This window comes from Ictidomys tridecemlineatus, chromosome 9 (assembly GCF_052094955.1).
Source record: "Ictidomys tridecemlineatus isolate mIctTri1 chromosome 9, mIctTri1.hap1, whole genome shotgun sequence".
Classification (NCBI taxonomy): Eukaryota; Metazoa; Chordata; class Mammalia; order Rodentia; family Sciuridae; genus Ictidomys; species Ictidomys tridecemlineatus.
Genome location: NC_135485.1, coordinates 106865359 through 106883186, shown reverse-complemented (window position 1 = coordinate 106883186; position 17828 = coordinate 106865359). Strand labels below are relative to the sequence as shown.

At 35.6% G+C, this 17828-nt stretch overlaps 1 protein-coding gene across 2 annotated transcripts in view; it reads right to left on the bottom strand.

Moving 5' to 3' along the window:
- Window positions 1-17828, bottom strand: part of Unc5c (unc-5 netrin receptor C) — a 349998-nt gene that overhangs the window by 93075 nt on the left and 239095 nt on the right. For both annotated transcript variants that reach the window (XM_005337567.4, XM_005337568.4), the window contains exon 4: window positions 12042-12145. In XM_005337567.4, coding sequence (XP_005337624.1) covers window positions 12042-12145 — 104 coding nt within the window. The remainder of the gene's footprint in view (window positions 1-12041; window positions 12146-17828) is intronic.

Genomic DNA, 17828 nt, shown 5'->3' with positions numbered 1-17828 from the left:
CTGGACCCTATTTGCAGAGCTTTTGATTTAACTGGTCACATCAGAGGCCCAGGCAAGATGTTTAAAACCTCCCTAGGTGACGTTCATCTGCAGCCAGGTTTGAGAACAACAGGCTTATGAGCATTGCTTGGGTGATCTTATTCACTCTCATGGCTGATAACTCAAAAATCATTAACTTCAGTTCCAATTTTTGTTAAGCTCCATCCATATTTCCAATTACTTTCTAGATAATTTCATCTAGATGCTCAACAAATATGAAAAGCATAACAAGTGCTGAATCGATCACAATATATCTTCACATTGATTTCTCCATAAACTTGGCTCTCCTAGTCTTCTTGTTAATGGAGTCAGGAATAGACCTTAAAGTTGAGTTTAATTTCTCTTTTATGTTCTAAAATTCTAGAATTTTTATTATTTCATGGAGTATGTGCCTATAATAACAACAACACGACACAAAATCATGGGCTTAGTCTCAGAAAATTGATGAGCTGATGTATCATATTTTAAATAAGTTAAATGAATCTTCCCCAAAGATATTTTTGTCTGGATATTATCTGATTAGCTTACAAAAATCCATTGAATAAGGCCACACACACAATCTGTGCCATTTTAATGGAACAAATTTCAAAGATGTACAGTCGATAAAACTTTTTGGTTGTAAAGGAAAAAATGGCTTTGGAGCTAGGCCTGATTGGCTCTGTATTCAGCCTCATCACTAATTGGGTTCACAGCCTTAAGTGGGCTGCAATCTCCCAGAATCATAATCTTTACCTGTACAATAGGAAGGACCATTGTTCATCTGCAGCCAGGTTTGAGAACAACAGGCTTATGAGCATTGCTTGGGTGATCTTATTCACTCTCAGGGCTGATAACTCAAAAATCATTAACTTCAATTCCAATTTTTGTTAAGCTCCATCCATATTCCTCCAGGGGCTATTGGAGGTTTTAATGAGATATGGAAGAGAGAGAACCTGGAATTAGGAGGTAGTCAGTAAATTTAATTGCCTCTCCCTTAGTACTTAACTGTAACTCAGAGCTTTATCAACATAAATGTGTCTTAAATGCATTCAGTACCCCTCAGTGTCTCTATTAAGAAGGACATTATCTTTAAATTCATAATACCAATTAGGAAAAAAAAAAAACAAAGAAACAAACACCTGGGAGAAATCTGACTTTCAATTCACTGCTGCAAGTGAACCACTATAGGTGGTTGGCTTAGGAATCCTCATCCAGAAAACTCATGGTGAGGAAAGTTTTCCATGGTTACAGTGACCAGTCCCTCCAGTGTAGGCAGCAGAAGAGATGGCACATTTCTAGCCTCCCCTCTGTGAGGACTGATTTCCAGCTCTGGTAGTTGAAGGATAAGATGTCTAGAAGTCCCTCCAACAGTTAGGTCTCTCCGTTCTATGGAGGCCTTCACTCTGGCATAGTGTTCTCAAAATACTAACATGATTTGATTAATGAAGATCAGGGATTCCCAGCTCCATTGTGAGTTTCAGGACTGAAGTATATCGAACCCATATTGTGTGTTCCCAGAAAAGGTGTGTAAAACTGCCATCTCTGCTTGTGTGTGGTGTGATTTAAGGAACAACTTTTTTTATGGTGCCGAGATGCATGGTTTTATAGTTTCACTGTTACTGGCATTTTATAAAAGTCAGAACTGTTGGCTGTGTAAGTTCTGTCAGGGAAAGAGAAGTTTTGTAGCAAGGCATGGGGATCATTTTTCAATGGCTCAAGCTTCTATAATTTCTTATGAGTGGCTATTCCAGCATTCAACAACCTTCATATTTCAAAAAAAAAAAAAACCCTCTATTCCTCTTTTCTAAATGCTTTTTCCTTTAGTTTAAACTTCCTCTTTGATTTATATTATCAGCAAAGAGAAAAATGTATTAACATTCCCAATGGGTTGTCCATTTAAAGCTCATGATTAAATATGGGAGAAATTATAATCCTCAATTTAATCTTGATTTTCCATAGTCATTCTCTCACCTTTATTCACTCCCATCCATCTTTCTAATTAAACATTGTACAAGCTAGGCTACCTAAGACAGATTTCCAAATTTCAAGTTGTGTTCTCATATTTAAGAGTTTATAAAGTAGGGGCCCCATTTAGGTAGTTTTTAAACTGTCATTTATTTCCAGTAATTTTTAAAAATATAATTCACTAAAAGTTTGATACATAACTATGTTTATGCTTTACTACTAAACACCAAAAGAGAAATATTTGGGGCAAGGTGATACAATTTTTAAAAAGTCAGAGCCATGGCCTTCTTGATTCTTCTTCCTTCCCAATTCCCTAGGCAAAAGGAATATATTCCAGGATGATTTTTTTTTCTAGGAATACCAGATACCAGGGTTAGTAACCATAACTATTTTTAAATTCAGTAAACATATTCTCTGAGTTATTTTAAAAGAAAAGCAAATTAATGTCATAGTAAGAATTTCTAATTTGACATTTTGGTCTTAAATTCTGACCAACAGATCTTAAAAAAAACAAAAAGGATGATATATTTGAAACCATAATAATGACATAAATGTTTCAAATAATAATGGAGACATCATAATAACAAATGATGATGTTGAAACTTTACACAGTTGAATATTAAATATTAGAAATGCCAGCCACATTTGGTGGCAAGCATATTCTTTAAAACAAGCATATTCTAAACAAAACAAAAAGCTTTTTTTTTTCCTAATGACATGCTTTGATCACCTACAGACGACTAACTGATTGATTTCATAAGTCTTTCCACTTTTAGAATCGACACAAGGGAGGAGGCATCGCTTGTATCATGAGATAATCTGGCTCCATCTCTTAACACCTTGCCAAATACGTACTGCAAATTCCAGTAAAATAACAATAGAAATAAAATCATTTTTTCCCCTAATCAGAGGCTCTAAAGTTCAGATACATGGAAACAGAAACAGAAATAATAACATATTGATTCATATGTGTATAATGTTCACTCTGATCTACAGGCTGGATTTTGTGATTTCTTTCATTGTAATCTTTTATAGTCATAAAACTAAAATCTTTCTGAGAGATTTAAATATTTCTACATAAGAATTTGTTGATATCTGTAGTGCAAGGTAAGTCATATACCTGCTTTTTACCAGTAGGGCCATATAATTTTGTTATTGTGAAAAAAGAAGGAAAGATCACTTAAATTCTTTTTTTTTTTTTTAATCACTTAAATTCTTTGCAGAACTAGGTTAACCAGTTTGTTTTTGGTCAAGATCATGCTGACAATGAGAGGTGCACAGGCTCCCCCCCCCCCAAGTAGCTATTGGCACTCTTTGCCCTTTTGATTCATGAACTTGTTAATCTGGGATTGGTTAAGGAATTGTCTAATCATACATGTCAATAATAAAGAGCAAAGCACCTTACAGTTTTCTTTCCTATTCTACTCCCCTGTGAAAGACAGATGTGTTGTGTCTAATTATTCACTGATTGGTATCGGGAGAAACATTAACATAATTGGCACATTTGTCCTAATTAACCAAGGGAAACTGCCACATGCCACCCAAGATGAAGAGTGAGTCCTGCAACCATCAGCAAGAAAAATCCACGTCTATCAGAAAGGTTACTTTGTTAATCTTAAACGGGACCCATCAAGTCAGAACACTGGGGTTGAAAATGACATAGAGACTTGTGAAGTGTGTGCACACCTGTGAGAATGGAGGTTCAGCCTGGAATCGTTGTATACAGGTACATTAATCAAACAAATGGGAAAAGCAATTATGGGGCAATTATCGAAAGCACATTCAGCCAAGCTAAGCTTCTCCAAGGAGCATTAGCTAGACTCTGGGAGTCTGCCAAGTTTACCAACTGGTTTAGAAATGACAAGTTTGAAGTTTTCGTATGTTTGTTAGTCATAACCTTGCCTTTTAGACCAGTACTTCTTAACACTTTGCTGCATTTTAGAACCATCTGGGAAGCTTTTTAAAAACTTAGTGATCAGGTTACACTGAATTCCTACTAAATCAGTATCCCTAGGGTTAAACAAAAGAGGTAGTAGTTTCTAGCCATTCCCAGGTGATTCCAATAAACCCTCAAGTGTGAGAACTAGTAGAGCAGGCTGGTTCTGATGATCTTGCTAAAATGCAGATTCTGATTAGGTGGTTGATGGTGACGCCTGAGATTCTGCCTAAGAAACTTCCAGATCATGCAAATGTGGATAATCTATGTGACACAACCTGAATAACAAGGCCTTGAAAATTCTAAAACTATGTATAGCTAATACATCTTCTTTATACAGTCATAGATAAGGTTTGGCTCCAGCTGCTCCTGAAGTTGAAATACCAGAATTTTCTTGTTTCTCACACTTGCAAAAAAGTGCCTCAATGTCCCTTGATGGGGCTTCAAATCACCAAAAAGGTATTCTGCTATGGGGAACTGTGCTAGTGCTCTCTCTTGCCAAGAATGGAAAGCCATTTGGGTATACAGCTACTTGCTTCTCAGATCTGGAATAAAATAAATATCTATTCTCTTCTGTATTGACCATTATGCAATATACATTGCAACTTTCAGAAGATTTGTAAAAGTATGCATATTTTTATGCTTTAAAATAATGTTGGTCTTCAAGTGAGTTGAAATTATGTATTTCGACAATTGTTAAAAATAGACAAAGGATTAAAAACATACACACAAAATGGAAGCTGTCGTGATATTTTGCTAGGTTGTTGTAACTTCTGCAAAGGGAAGGAATTTGCCAAGAAGGAGAATGTGTTTTGCTGCTGGGAAAACACTCCTTAATCGCACATATGCCTGGGTCATTGCTTTTGAGAGCTGAACATACCTAGACCATATCATGGAGAAAAACTTGTCTTGAAACCTGAAAACTTCTAAAACCTAAGTTAGAACATAAGGAGATTAAAAGCATGTGGACAAGTGAACTACTAGCAACAAAACATGGTACATAAATCACTAACTAAACCAAACTTAAAACCCTTAAAACCAGAGGAGAATGACTTATATAAGAGCATCTTCCTATGGAACGAGATAGCACTGGCATGTCCTTAAAAGGCTAAATTCTTCAGGGTAAAAGGACTAAAAATTAGCAATTCCACAGCTTGATCTTCAGCAGTGTTTACTACTAACTTGCCTTTCAGGATAAGCATCTTGACTTTCTTCTTATTTACTGTTTGGGACTACTGCTAAATCTTTAGATAAAGCAGGCTCTGGGCCTTCTATGACTGCCATCTTCCATCCATAATGAACTTAAGTATATAGAGAATCATCAAAAGAAGTTCCAAATTAAGAAAACTCATCAAAGAAATAAGATAACATTCTTCTTTTTTTTTTTTTTTAACAAATAAGGACCTCAAAATAAAAGACCCTCCCTGTGTGTATGGGCATTGGCCAGGTCCTTGCTGAAGCACCCTATGATAGAGACTGTATTTGAAAATAGCTGAGGTTTATTGACCACTGATTTTAGGTCATCTAAGAAAAGATCAGGGTATAGATCTGAGAAATGTTAGCATGGAAGATCTCACTTTCTCCTGAAAGAACAAATATTTTCAATATTTAGTAAAATCAAATTTAAATGCCACACTTAGAGTCTTTAATTTCCATGGAAATTAAAACATGTTTTGTATTTCTTTGCTTTTCTCCCTCTCTTCTATTCTCACCCAGGTACAAACACCATCTTCTTTTTCCTGGGTGGAGGAAAGATTCCCTAAATGGTGTCCCTGCTTCCATTCTTGCATTTCTTAAAATTATTTTCCATGCAGCAGTGGGAATTATCTTTTAAAGACATATACCAGGTCTTGACAACTCCATACTTAAAATCTCCAGTGGCTTTTCATTCATTTAGAGATGATTCCAAACCATTCGCCATATCTGTACATCTCTGATATCCACTTTCCCCTCCACTAAATATCTTGCTCTGCTCTTTACTGCTAACTGGGTCTCAGACAAAGGACCTCCTTTATATGCCTGCAATCATGTCAGCTCCTTCTGAGGATATTCTTTCTCCTACTCCCAGTCTTGGGAGTTTTCGGGCTCAGATCTTTTTAAGACTGGCTCCTTCCTCTCATTCAGATCTCATCTCAACTATTACCTGTTCAGATAGACTTTCTATGAACTCTAAAGTGACTCCCATCCTGTTCAACCACCACTCCCTCTCATAAGACCATGTCTTCCATCTTTTAACTTATAGCATCTGAAAAAAATTATATATATATATATATATATATATATATATATATATATATATATAATTCTTGCTTATTGTTTTTCTTCTGTAGGAAATTTGACTTGTTTTTCCAGCAATCACAGAGTATGTGGCACAGATTCAGTCTATGATACATCATTTCTTAAATAAATGAATTAATAATAAAAAATAAAACCTGAATTTTGTACTATAGGCTTGAAGCAACCACTATGTATATGTTAAAAAAAAAGTTCCAAATCTTAGTCAGACAAGATTTATTATTTTATCTTTTGTTTTAAAATTTATTTTTATATTGCCAATTTTATTATGACTGTTTTTTTTGGGGGGGCGGTACCAGAGATTGAATCCAGGAGCACTTAATTACTGAGTTGCAGCCTCATCCCTTTTAAAAATATTTTATTTAGATACAGGGCCTCACTGAATTAATTAAGGCTCACTAAGTTGCTAAGGCTGGCTTTGAACTTGCGAACCTCCTGCCGAAATCTCCCCAGCCACTGGGATTTCGGGTGTGTACCACCATGCCCATTTCCTTACTGTAACTTTTAATTTGCATGATTATATGGGTTTGGGTGAGCTCTGTATGTAAGTATTAGAGGTAGATCAGAAGAAAAATGAGTGGGGTGATCATAATAAAGAGGTGATAGTAGATGTTGATTAGACTATTGCAAAACTTGAAAACTGCTGGCCAAGAAACCTAATACTTGTGAAAAACTGTTTTCAAGGCTGATAATCATCTCATAATCCAAATCCCTTCTTGTTCTTACACACATGCTAGGAGAAAATTCCAACAGATATTACTGGGCACTGAAAGCAATGTCTCCCTTCAAATTAGTATTCTAACTCTTCTTTTCTCTCGGAATCTCTTTTGCCTGCAAAGAATATAAAATGCAGCTTGGTCAACAATGCACCTGCATGGAAATTCATTGACATGAAGTTCCAGTTATGAGAGAATGACAGTGAAACACGAATCACTCTCATGAAACACAGTGTTGTGCAGCCATATTAATAATCAATTAGGTGGATAACCACCTGATGCTGCACATGTGGTGGCACCTCCAGCTGCCAGTGGCTTTATGCCTTGACAGTATCAGCTGAAAAAAAAAAATCTGTTCCCTGTTTATCACGACTAAACTCAGCAAAATAATCAATTTTTCTGCACTTCACCCCATATTTTCCCACTTGATGATTAGAGATGCAAATGTTGATAAATAAGTTGACTGTTTTTAAGTACAACTGGGTCAATAAGTTGAACATTGTGCTCTGTTCCTCCAATTACACTCCTATGAGAAATAGCTCAATTATAATTAGGGAAGCAATTATCCCCTTGTTAAAGGTGAAACAAATCACAAGTTTTAGTGAAAAATTCAGTTTTGCTCCTTTTACCGTGCCAACTAATCTTGTATCCATTGATGTTTTGATCCCAGTGCTCTCCAAAAGGGATAATCTGATGAAATAAAGCATCTTTGAGTGTATTTCTGGCTCACCATGTGATAGTAACATTTTCTAGGCATAAACTAAAATGAGCAAGAAGGGATTAATTTCATAGAATGCTGCCATTATGCCACTGGAGCAACCCAGCACCCATCCGTGGGTTTATTAATTTTCTTGTTTCTTCAGGGAGATGGGAGGGAGGTTTGCCTACTGAAAGGGAGACAAATGCTGCATCAGAAATGTAAGGAAGGAATTTTATTTTCGGTTTGGTCCTTTCAAAAGTGTTGTAAAAATACTGAGCAATATGATTTGAGAGTATTCTGGCAATAGGTTTTTCTTTATTTTACCCAGTCTGCCTTAAAATTTGAATGTGATTATTATTAATCTCCCCTATAATCCTTGAGTTAAAGTATATCTCAGTGGCCTTTTATTCCTGGTCCTAGTGGATTGGAACCTTGCTCTCAGGTTCAGGTTGATGGATCCTTCTTCCTCCTCTGCACTGAGTTCTCTCAATAGGGTTGTGTCTTCTTGGTGAAAAATACCTTTTTTTTTTTTTTTTCCATTTGGTCAAATGTGGGAACCTACTTAGAGATCCATAATCAGTTCGTGTTAGAGATAAACATGAACAAAAGAATCTTTTGCTCCTAATCTTGTCATGATGTAGTCAGAGGCAGAAGAGTAATCAGATAACATTTCCATGCAAGTTGTGGTCTGACTGTATAAAATTGTGACTATAGAGGCTGCCATTTAGCCAGTCACACTGATTCATCCATACCAAGTGTTAAACACTGAAATAGCTCTGAATGTGTTGGTAAATAACTGAGTGCCTGCACCACATATCTTGCCTTGGAATTTCTGGACTAACCTATGGTTTGGCTGCAAAAGGGATTATATCAGATACAACAAAAGGCTTTCAGAGCTCTGTTCCTATGCTAATGGCAGTGTGCAATTATTAAATATTTTTCATAACATCCCTAGATAAAAAGAAAGGATGTAGGGAGACTAGAGAAGAAAGTAGCCAAGTCTAGAGCTGTGAAACCCTTGTTCTTCATCTCTAGGGTCCCCTCAACCTAGTTTTTCTTAATCAGTAATACTGGGAGGAGTCAAAACTGTCACCACGTGGAGAGATGGCATATAAGGAATCCTGAGTTGGCCTCTTCTTCCTGTGAGACTGTTATTTCCTTGGGCTCTGAAAAGGAGATCTAACAACAATCATCTCTGCCCCAATTTCCTCTTCGGGAGAAATCATGAGGGCTGATCCACTATCTTAGGACCAGAAGGACCAAATGAATGAAAGTAACTTTAATGTTTACAGTAAGCAGAGAAGTATATCATGATTTGCTGTAGGTGTTTACAGGGACAAGTCATTTGATGGCATTGCTGAAAGTGCATTTCTTTGTTTTAAAGTTCACAATGTTATCTTTCTTTGTAGTACTTATGAACTCCAGTCAAAGCAAATAGCTAAAAGAATACCGGACAGCATCTTGATTCTTCTTCATAGAATAGAAGTTTCTCTTCATACCCACAGTGCTGAGCAGTGGGCAATGTGCTCAACAGCTATTTTGAATTCAAGAGCCAAGTACCTTTTTTCTGTGAATAAGTGATAATATCTAATAGTACTAATAATATGTTATGTTCCTCAATTGTCTTTAGATATTTTCTAAGTGATATCCATGTATCATCTCATTTAAACTTCACTACCCCAGTGTGTCTTATTATCTCCCTTTTACAATGCAAGAAACTTAAGTGCAAAGAATTTAAGTATCTTGTCCTAAGGTAAAGAGCTGGAAATAAAATGCTTGGATTAAGTTAACCATGAGTTCTAAAAGGAAATTAGGTTTAACATTCTACAAAGATGATTAAAGAAGGCCAAAGTAGAGAAATTAAATGTTATTATCTCAGTAATGCCTTTGCCATTATTTCCATCAAGTGCAGTGCTATCATAATTGAGATTAGAACTCTTGAAAAAATTGCTAATTTGGATAAGAAGAGAAAAAATTACTGCTTCCTAATATTCTGCAAAGAAAGCATCTCACTTCTTCCTCAATGAAGCTAGACATATGCTGATAAAAAACAAGAATCATTTGAATTGATCAGCTACATGTTCTTTGAATATTTACTATCTGACTCTCTTTGAGAATCGTTTGCCTGGGTAACAAAGCACATATCCAGCCTGGTCTGATCTCCTAAGAACTGATCTAATTATTCCAAAACACATGTGTTTTACCTGCTGGTTTCCATTTAAGATCAAAATTTCCTTTTATAGTATTTTTATACTTTAAATCTCCTTAAACAAATAAATGCAATTTAAATAATGAATGCATTTATATTTAAACTAAAATGCTCATATAATCCTTTAACTCCCCAAGTTACCTTTCATTCCTTCCTTTTTTATTTATCTGTCCCTCATGAGCAAATGGCAGTTGTAAGGTGTCATGTTAAGGTGTTCATTAGCTTTCTGATCTTGGTGATTTTAACAGTGTTGAAAAGAGTCTATACAGGAGTTTATTAACCTGCTCTTGAGCTTGTATGTTTGATCTTTCTTCTGACTTCAAAAAAATGAAAAAAGTAATATGCATTAAATATAGTTCTTTGAATGTCAAATGGGTAGATGATTTTTGAGCTTGCCAAGTGTTAATTGGTCTCTTCCCCAGTGATGATACAAATAAAATTCACAGCCAATTAGTTTGCAGTCATGAATCTTTACTCCTTGACAAAGTGAACTATTTTGTTGAGGAGACTGAAAAAAAAGAAGAGCACCAGAATCTCCTCACTGAAAGTCTTTGCAGAGATCAGTTACCTTTAAAGAATTTTGAGTGAAAACAAGGCAGGGAGAGCCATCTTAAACATGATATGTTTTGGATTTCAAGGGGGTTTGATGAAAGAGGGTTGCATTAGAATTTAAGAACTAGAATTAAGCAGACAGATATACTATTGTAATCACTAAATGAAATATTGCATAGAGAAGAGTTTTTTTTTCTTTTTAGTCAAAGTAAATCACACTATGTCTTGGTGCTGGAAGATAAGGACATGATTTTGGATGAAATAGCTACAATCAAGGAGTCTTTGATTCAGTGCTAGAAAAATGTCAACGACAAGGTAAAAAATTGCTCTCTTCTTCCAAAGTAAAAGAGGAAACTTCATTAAAATTTTCTATGAGATTGTTACATTGCTTCTTAGATATGTGAAAAATGGAGTCATTTAGGCCCTAAATTTTTAGTTAATTTAGTATTAATATTAGTTTGGAAAAAGGAATCAGGTTTGCTTTTTTGTCACGGGGCCCAGAGGAATAAGCTGATTCCCACCTTTGCTTAAATCTCTAAAAGACTGAAACACTGTGAGAGAGCAAATAGTAAAGGCCTTATTAATTATTTATGAGTTACTCACCACTTTTTGAACAATGTTTTAAATTTCACTGATAGATAAAATTTCAAATTTTTATATTATGAAACATCAGCTAACTCCTATGCATTGAATGCCAATATATCCAAATTGCAACACCTAACATATACCTCTTAACACATACAAAATTTTTGAATGAATCAAATGTAGTATGGAGGCTAAGGAGAACCAGAAATTAGCACCTATGTCACTTGTCAAATTAAAATGTGCCTGGGTTTATAGAACTGGGCCAGCTAAGATAATCATTTTGGGTGCATATCAGAAGAATGTTTCCTAATCATCCTGTGAAAAGTAAAGTTTTAGAATTTGTGATTATCTGTTAGTGAATTAAAGTCACTGTATTAGAGTTCCTCAACTGGATGCTCTAAGCTGGTGGTCAGTGTCCCCAGGAGAGCATGTAATCTTCCGTGAGTCATGCAGGCCTATTCCTTGGAGACAGGCATTTTCAAAGGGCATTGTATAGTTGGGTGCCGATGAAAAGTTATGGTATAAATCTGATTCCTAATACTTCATGAGCAATCAATAGGCTTTGTTTTAGCAGACACACAAAAAAGCTTATAGGATGAAACTAAATGACACATTACTCAAGCATGTTCCAGGCAGGTGGATATGGCTTTTAGGGATGTCCATGATTACATCATATAATAGGAAATACACATGTATAGTGTACAGACTCACAGACAGACATGATTCACACACATCCTTCTCACACACTTTTTGCACATTATCAAGTGTCACGCTAAGTCATACCATCTCTCTCTATAAGTGCCAGATAAAACAGTATTTCTGATTCCTTGAAAGAGACAAAATTAAACCAAGCTGCCTGTGGCTTTGTCCAGTGGGGCATTATAATTGACTCCCAAGTCATTAATCAGTTCCCAATCAATCTATTTTGCCAGCAGCAGGCAGTTAGGACTCCATTACCAGCCATTCATCATGCCATGCCCTAATTCACCGCACCATTAGCTATGGATTAGGCCTCTGTTAGAATAACTTAAGTGCCAATTGCTAAATGCAAAGAATTTTTGTTACCTCAGCCACTGGGATCCCTTCAGGTGGTCGACACTGGAGTAAGACTTCCTGTTCCAGGGACACTTCCTTTCCCAGGGGTTCCTGCTCAAATGTCTTCCGTAGATCTATAAAGTACAGGTGATAAAATACACATCAAAACTAAGTGACATTTATGCATTTACAGAAAGTGCCAAAAAAGTTTAGCATTTTATGTCTTTGTATTCTTCAGCCACATGTTAATACTGTGCCATACTTAGATTTTCTCTGGTGGAAATTATGAAATTCAAAGGCTATGAATTATCCCTATTTTAAATTTCAACAGAAATCTCTGGGGATCCTCACTTTTAACCATTAGTAAAATTCATTAATTGTACTTCTTTAGTATTTCTTTATAATCAACTATGGGGATCACCTTCTTAATCAAAAGAAACTCTGTTCTTGTTATTCATACTAATATAGAGTCCCTTATGTACATATATAATTTCCTCTCACAATAGATACTATTAAAACTGTAGTAACTCTAGAATCTTTTGATCAATAAATCAAAAACAAGCTTCTGTTGCATGCTGGACACCAGAATGCTGGAGTCTTCAAAGAAAGAATACAATTTCTTGAAATGTCTCAAATATGAGGCAGGGAGAGAGTAACTATTGAGAAGAATCCAGAAATAACTCTAATTATAAGGTATTCTTCAATTAGAAGATTAAATAGTCATTTCTGCTTAAATATACCAAGTACATAATTATGTGCTTATTTGGTTATAGTTGTTACAGCAATATGCAGCCAAGTTTTAGAAACTATTATTATAAGATAAAAAATATTAGAAACCAGCTTGTTATTGAAATGCATCAGAGGTACATACTTTAGGAAACAGGTTTAACTAAACTATCATGAAATATCATGTGATTGCTTTATTTTAATATGTTGGCTTAAGCTCTAAATAAGTTTTTATCTCATTTCTAAAGTTAAGAAGGTAGTCAGTCATGGAGTTTTAAAGCAGCTTTTAAAAGAAATCCCACAAATTTTTATTTTATTTATTTGGGTCTCATAGATTGAGTCCAGGGTGCTTAACCACTGAGCAACTTCCACAGCCCTTTTTAAAATTTTTTACTTTGAGATAGAGTCTCACTAAGTGGCTTAGGGCCTCACTCAGTTGCTGAAATTGGCTTTGAACTTTTGATCTTCCTGCCTCAGCCTCCTGAGTTGCTGGAATTACAGGCATGTACCATCGTGTGCAGCCCAAAATTTTATTTTATACTTCTACACTTCAGTTATTTCCAAAAAAATTTATTGGAATTTTATCCAGTAGATTTCAAAAAAAATTATTGCATCTGTCCTTCCATCCCAATTCCCCATGAAGACAGAAGAATCAGAAGCACCATTACATCCTGTTGAAATAATAGGTGGAAACCTAAAGACTCTAGAGACATACCCCTAATGTCTCTTCCATAAAGCACCACTTAGAAAAAATGCATTGAGGAAAAAAATATCCATTGTTACACATTTGCCTTTTTGTTGAATTTCTTGGCAGAAGAATATCTGCAAGATTATAGTGGTTCTAAAAATTTCTGTCATCAGGGAACCTCTAATTTGGTTTTCAAGAAATTGAGTATAATGTGGAAATGAATATTTAGAATCCACAGTTACTATAACTTGAAAGGTCTCTAAACCATGCCTTTGTTTTGCATATGAAGAAAATGTGTACTGAGTTACCCAAAGCCTCACAGCAAAATACCTGATGCTGTAGTTGAACCCGCTGACCTGAGTTTACATAATTTGCCATTCCCTCTAACATCTCTTTTGGTTAATCTATACCCTCCCAACAGAAACATTGAAAATGTTTTCTTCTAATATGGTAGTTTCTGGGGATTTTTTTTTATTTGCATTGAGATAAAACTTTTGGCAATTCACCAGATAACAATAAAAAGACTAGCAATGAATAACTTCCAGGGGATTTAAGAGCAATAGATAAGGTATATCTTGTTTGCAGAAAATGACATCAAAGAGCTCCCATCCTGTGCGAAGTCAGGTGAAGACATAATGACTGGAATTAGTTCTCAAATTAAATAGCATACTGATTCACTCTCCAATTAATCAGGAGCCTACAAAATTAGGTGAAGAACAAGAAGAAGTGAGGCATACATGTATCCAAAGAATCAAAGAAGCAGTGTCATCAATATTTATTTTCTTCTTATGGTAGACATTTTATTGGGTATGTAAGAAGAAGATGTGTAAGATGCAGAACCAAAACTGGAGAGGTAAGCTGAGGTTTATTTACAAAAATCCTTTCTACCATGGTAACAAATGCCAAACCCTCAAAGACTCCTAAGCAAACAGGGAGATCAGATGTCATATTGTCCCTAGAGTGGCAGATGGATTGAAGTGATGGTGAGTAGACAGAAGGTAGTTAGGGGCCCATTTGGATCGACCAGGAAGGATGATGGGGTCCTGAACTCAGCTAGTGATAGTGGACAGAAAGAGGAGGAAGCATATTCTAAAGCAAAGTAGATGAGCCTAGGTATTTGGAAAGTGCCAGGAGGTAAGGGTATTGCTATATTTTTCACTACTGCATTAACTTGGTACTAAGACTAAATAAAATGGCACCACCTGGACAGAGAAGTGGAGAGAAAGATAACTTTGTGTTGGTAGGTGTTCAGTTTAGTGTATCTGTGGTATAATCAAATGGAAAACCCCAGTAGGTCCAACTCATGGTTTCTGAACTTCTACATTATTAATTTTGTGAACTAGATAATTTTATTTGTTGTGAGGCTTGTCCTATCTATTGCAGGATGCTTAGTAACATCTCTGGTTTCTACTCACTGGATGCCAGAAGAACCCTCATAGCCATGACAAAATTATTGTTAGCTGACATTAAATGTCCCCTAGTAGAAAAAATCCTTTCTCCCTCCATTGAGAAACACAGTCTAGAGTTTGAGAAAGAAGTCCTGGTAGGACATCTTGTCTTCCTTGTCTAGGCAATGGCTGAAGCACTAGGAATAGATGACATCACCAGGGGAGAGACTGCAGGACAAGAGGGCTCCAGCATTTAAGAAGTATGATCGCCAGCAAAAATGAGTGAACCAAGAGGTAGGAGAAAATCCAAAGAGAATTGTGTCAGAGAAGCTAAGAGAAAAAAAAATTAAGAAATATGGAGATCAACAGGACAAATGCAGAATAGGCAAAGGGGAAAAGTCATTGGTTTGAGAATTTCAGAGTGAGGGGAAGTAGAAGCCAAGTTATGTTGGGGAATTCATGGGGATTGGAGGAATGACTGTTAGAAATACCTACGACCCTATTCCAAAATTTTATGGTGACAGAAGTCAGCAACACCACTAAAGGGCAATGGATTTGAGTGTAGCATGCTGTCATTGTTGATAGGATGTGGTGTAATTTTTGGCCCACTTTTCAAATTCCTGCACCATGAAGGCATATCTCATGCACTCTTCATTTCCTAATTGAGATGGTGACAACCAGAGGCACCTACTTAGAGAGAAGGTTTAACTCAACCATCATTGAATACCATATCATTGTTTTGTTTAAATGGTTTGGTTTTCATGTCTATAGAAATTTTTTCTAATTTCTAAATATCTCAAATTTAACCCCACACAAGACAATACTTCCTCCTGAAAAACGCTTGTAATTCCTGCCATAAAACCTCTCCTCCAGCTTTCGGGGTGTGTAATGAGCATAGAATATATTGTGGCTAAGCAGCGCAGCAGCTGCTCACTGCAGCCTCCACACTACTCTGCAAGGGGAGGGTGGGAACATTTTCAGCATATCCTTTATCATTTGTAGAGATGTGATAGAAGGCAGGCCGGATGCCTTGCAGGCTGAGTGAGCACAAGGGTGACGAATGAATAAGCATGAAAAACGGACACTTGTCAGCTAGGAATTAGATGTAAAACAGAATGGTTCAGAATAATGTGAGCCTTCCTGTCAGAAAAAAAAAAAAAGAGATGAATTTTTGCCCTTGAAAGACCTTTAGGATTCTAGTTTTCTTTCCATTAATTCTAAGGTTGCCTTGAATAAGAAGCATTACAACTTAGATTACTTTTGCAAAGTCAACTTGGCCTGACTCCTGATTTAGCTATTGATTCTACCAATTAAAAGAAAAATCAGCTCTGTCATAAGCATGCATTCAGAGATGTTTACTCAAGAACATGAATATTGGCTTACTAAATCCATACACTGAAATCCAATTAACAGATGTCAAATCAGACTTGAAATGATATGAATTTCTATTGACCATTTATACTTAATCAAAGAATGCCTTTTTGAACATATACATGTGTGCACACAGTCTCATTTTTCATTGTAGAATTAAGATGCTTTTAATTACTATTTTCGATGCTAATAATGCTGTGGTTGAAAATTATCCATGATGTGGAATACACTAATTCATGGCATTCTGCAAGCATTAGCTCTGCTTTTTGACAATATAGTTAACAGAAAAGAAGGTTAACTGGGGCATGGAAGACTTTCTGTTCTTTTGTTTTCCTCATTTATAAAATGAACATAAAGAACTGGAGATTGTTGAAAGACTCTTTTGCTATAAGGGCCTATGACTGAATAAGATTTTAAATATTCATTTTAGGAAAAAAATATCCTATCCTTCGTGAAATAAAATAATTCTTGGTTGAAAGCAGTGTTTAAGAGAAATAATAGAAGAAATTATTTGTAAAGTGTCGGAGTTGACGCATCTTAGAAAAGAACACCCCAAATATTCCCCTTGAGACAACTTTCATGAACCTTTTTAATACTTTGATCTACAGGTATGGGTAAGGTAATTGAAAACTGGGGAGAAGGTTGGTTTCCAGAAGACCCAGTGTTAGAAATATTAGAAAATTCTGTACAAATTTCAGAGTTCTGTAATATATTTTACAAAGTTCTGATTAAAAATTAAAAGTTCTCATTATTATAAATATACTGAAAATTTTTCTGATAAAACTAATTTTTCAGTCTCCATCAGAGAGAGAGGAGGGAAAAAGGAAATGCTTACTCAAATAACAAGCAAGAAAGCCCCTCATGCTAATGTGCATATTTACAAAAGAGGCAGAACATGGTGCCTCTTCCTCAAGTGACAATCTTGAACAGCTTTGCCTGATAATCTGGAAAGGGTAAATGTGGCCTCTAATAGGAAAGTTGAGGCAGAACGGGTCTCAGCTTTGAGAAAAACAGGCCACACCACCATCCATGCACCTGTGAGCCTTGCTGATCTGGGATGGAGACAGGAGAAAATGTTAGCAAAAAGATCCATCACCCAATATTTAAGCAGACAGGTTGCTAATACTATCATCTTTACAAAAGATAAACATGTTCTTGCTCCAAGTTTAAAAAAAAAATGATTTACACTTTTAAAAAATGTTCATTCCTTCAGCAATGCTACATCATTATTCAGAATGATTTACTATAATAAAATATGTTTTAGAGAACAAAATCCTGGCAATATAATAGACTAGTGTTATAAAGTCAACAATTCTCCAATAGTTTATACTTCAATGGACTACTCTAGTGAAATTCAAATCTTTAAATTCTATAGAATGATAAGATATAAATGAAATTTTACATTATTAACATTGGCTTTGCTTTTAGATCTCAAAGGGTATTATGAATACTAGGACACATCAAATTCAAAAAGGGTAGAAGATAGTAAAGCACAAAGCCCAAGTAATAAACTGTTAGAGCTACATTTATTATTACTCAGACAGTTTTGGAGTAAAAGACATGTATACTCATGTGTAAATTTTCAACATGTCCCTCTCTTATGGATTTTGACTATATGATCTATGAACTATAGTATCTAATAAT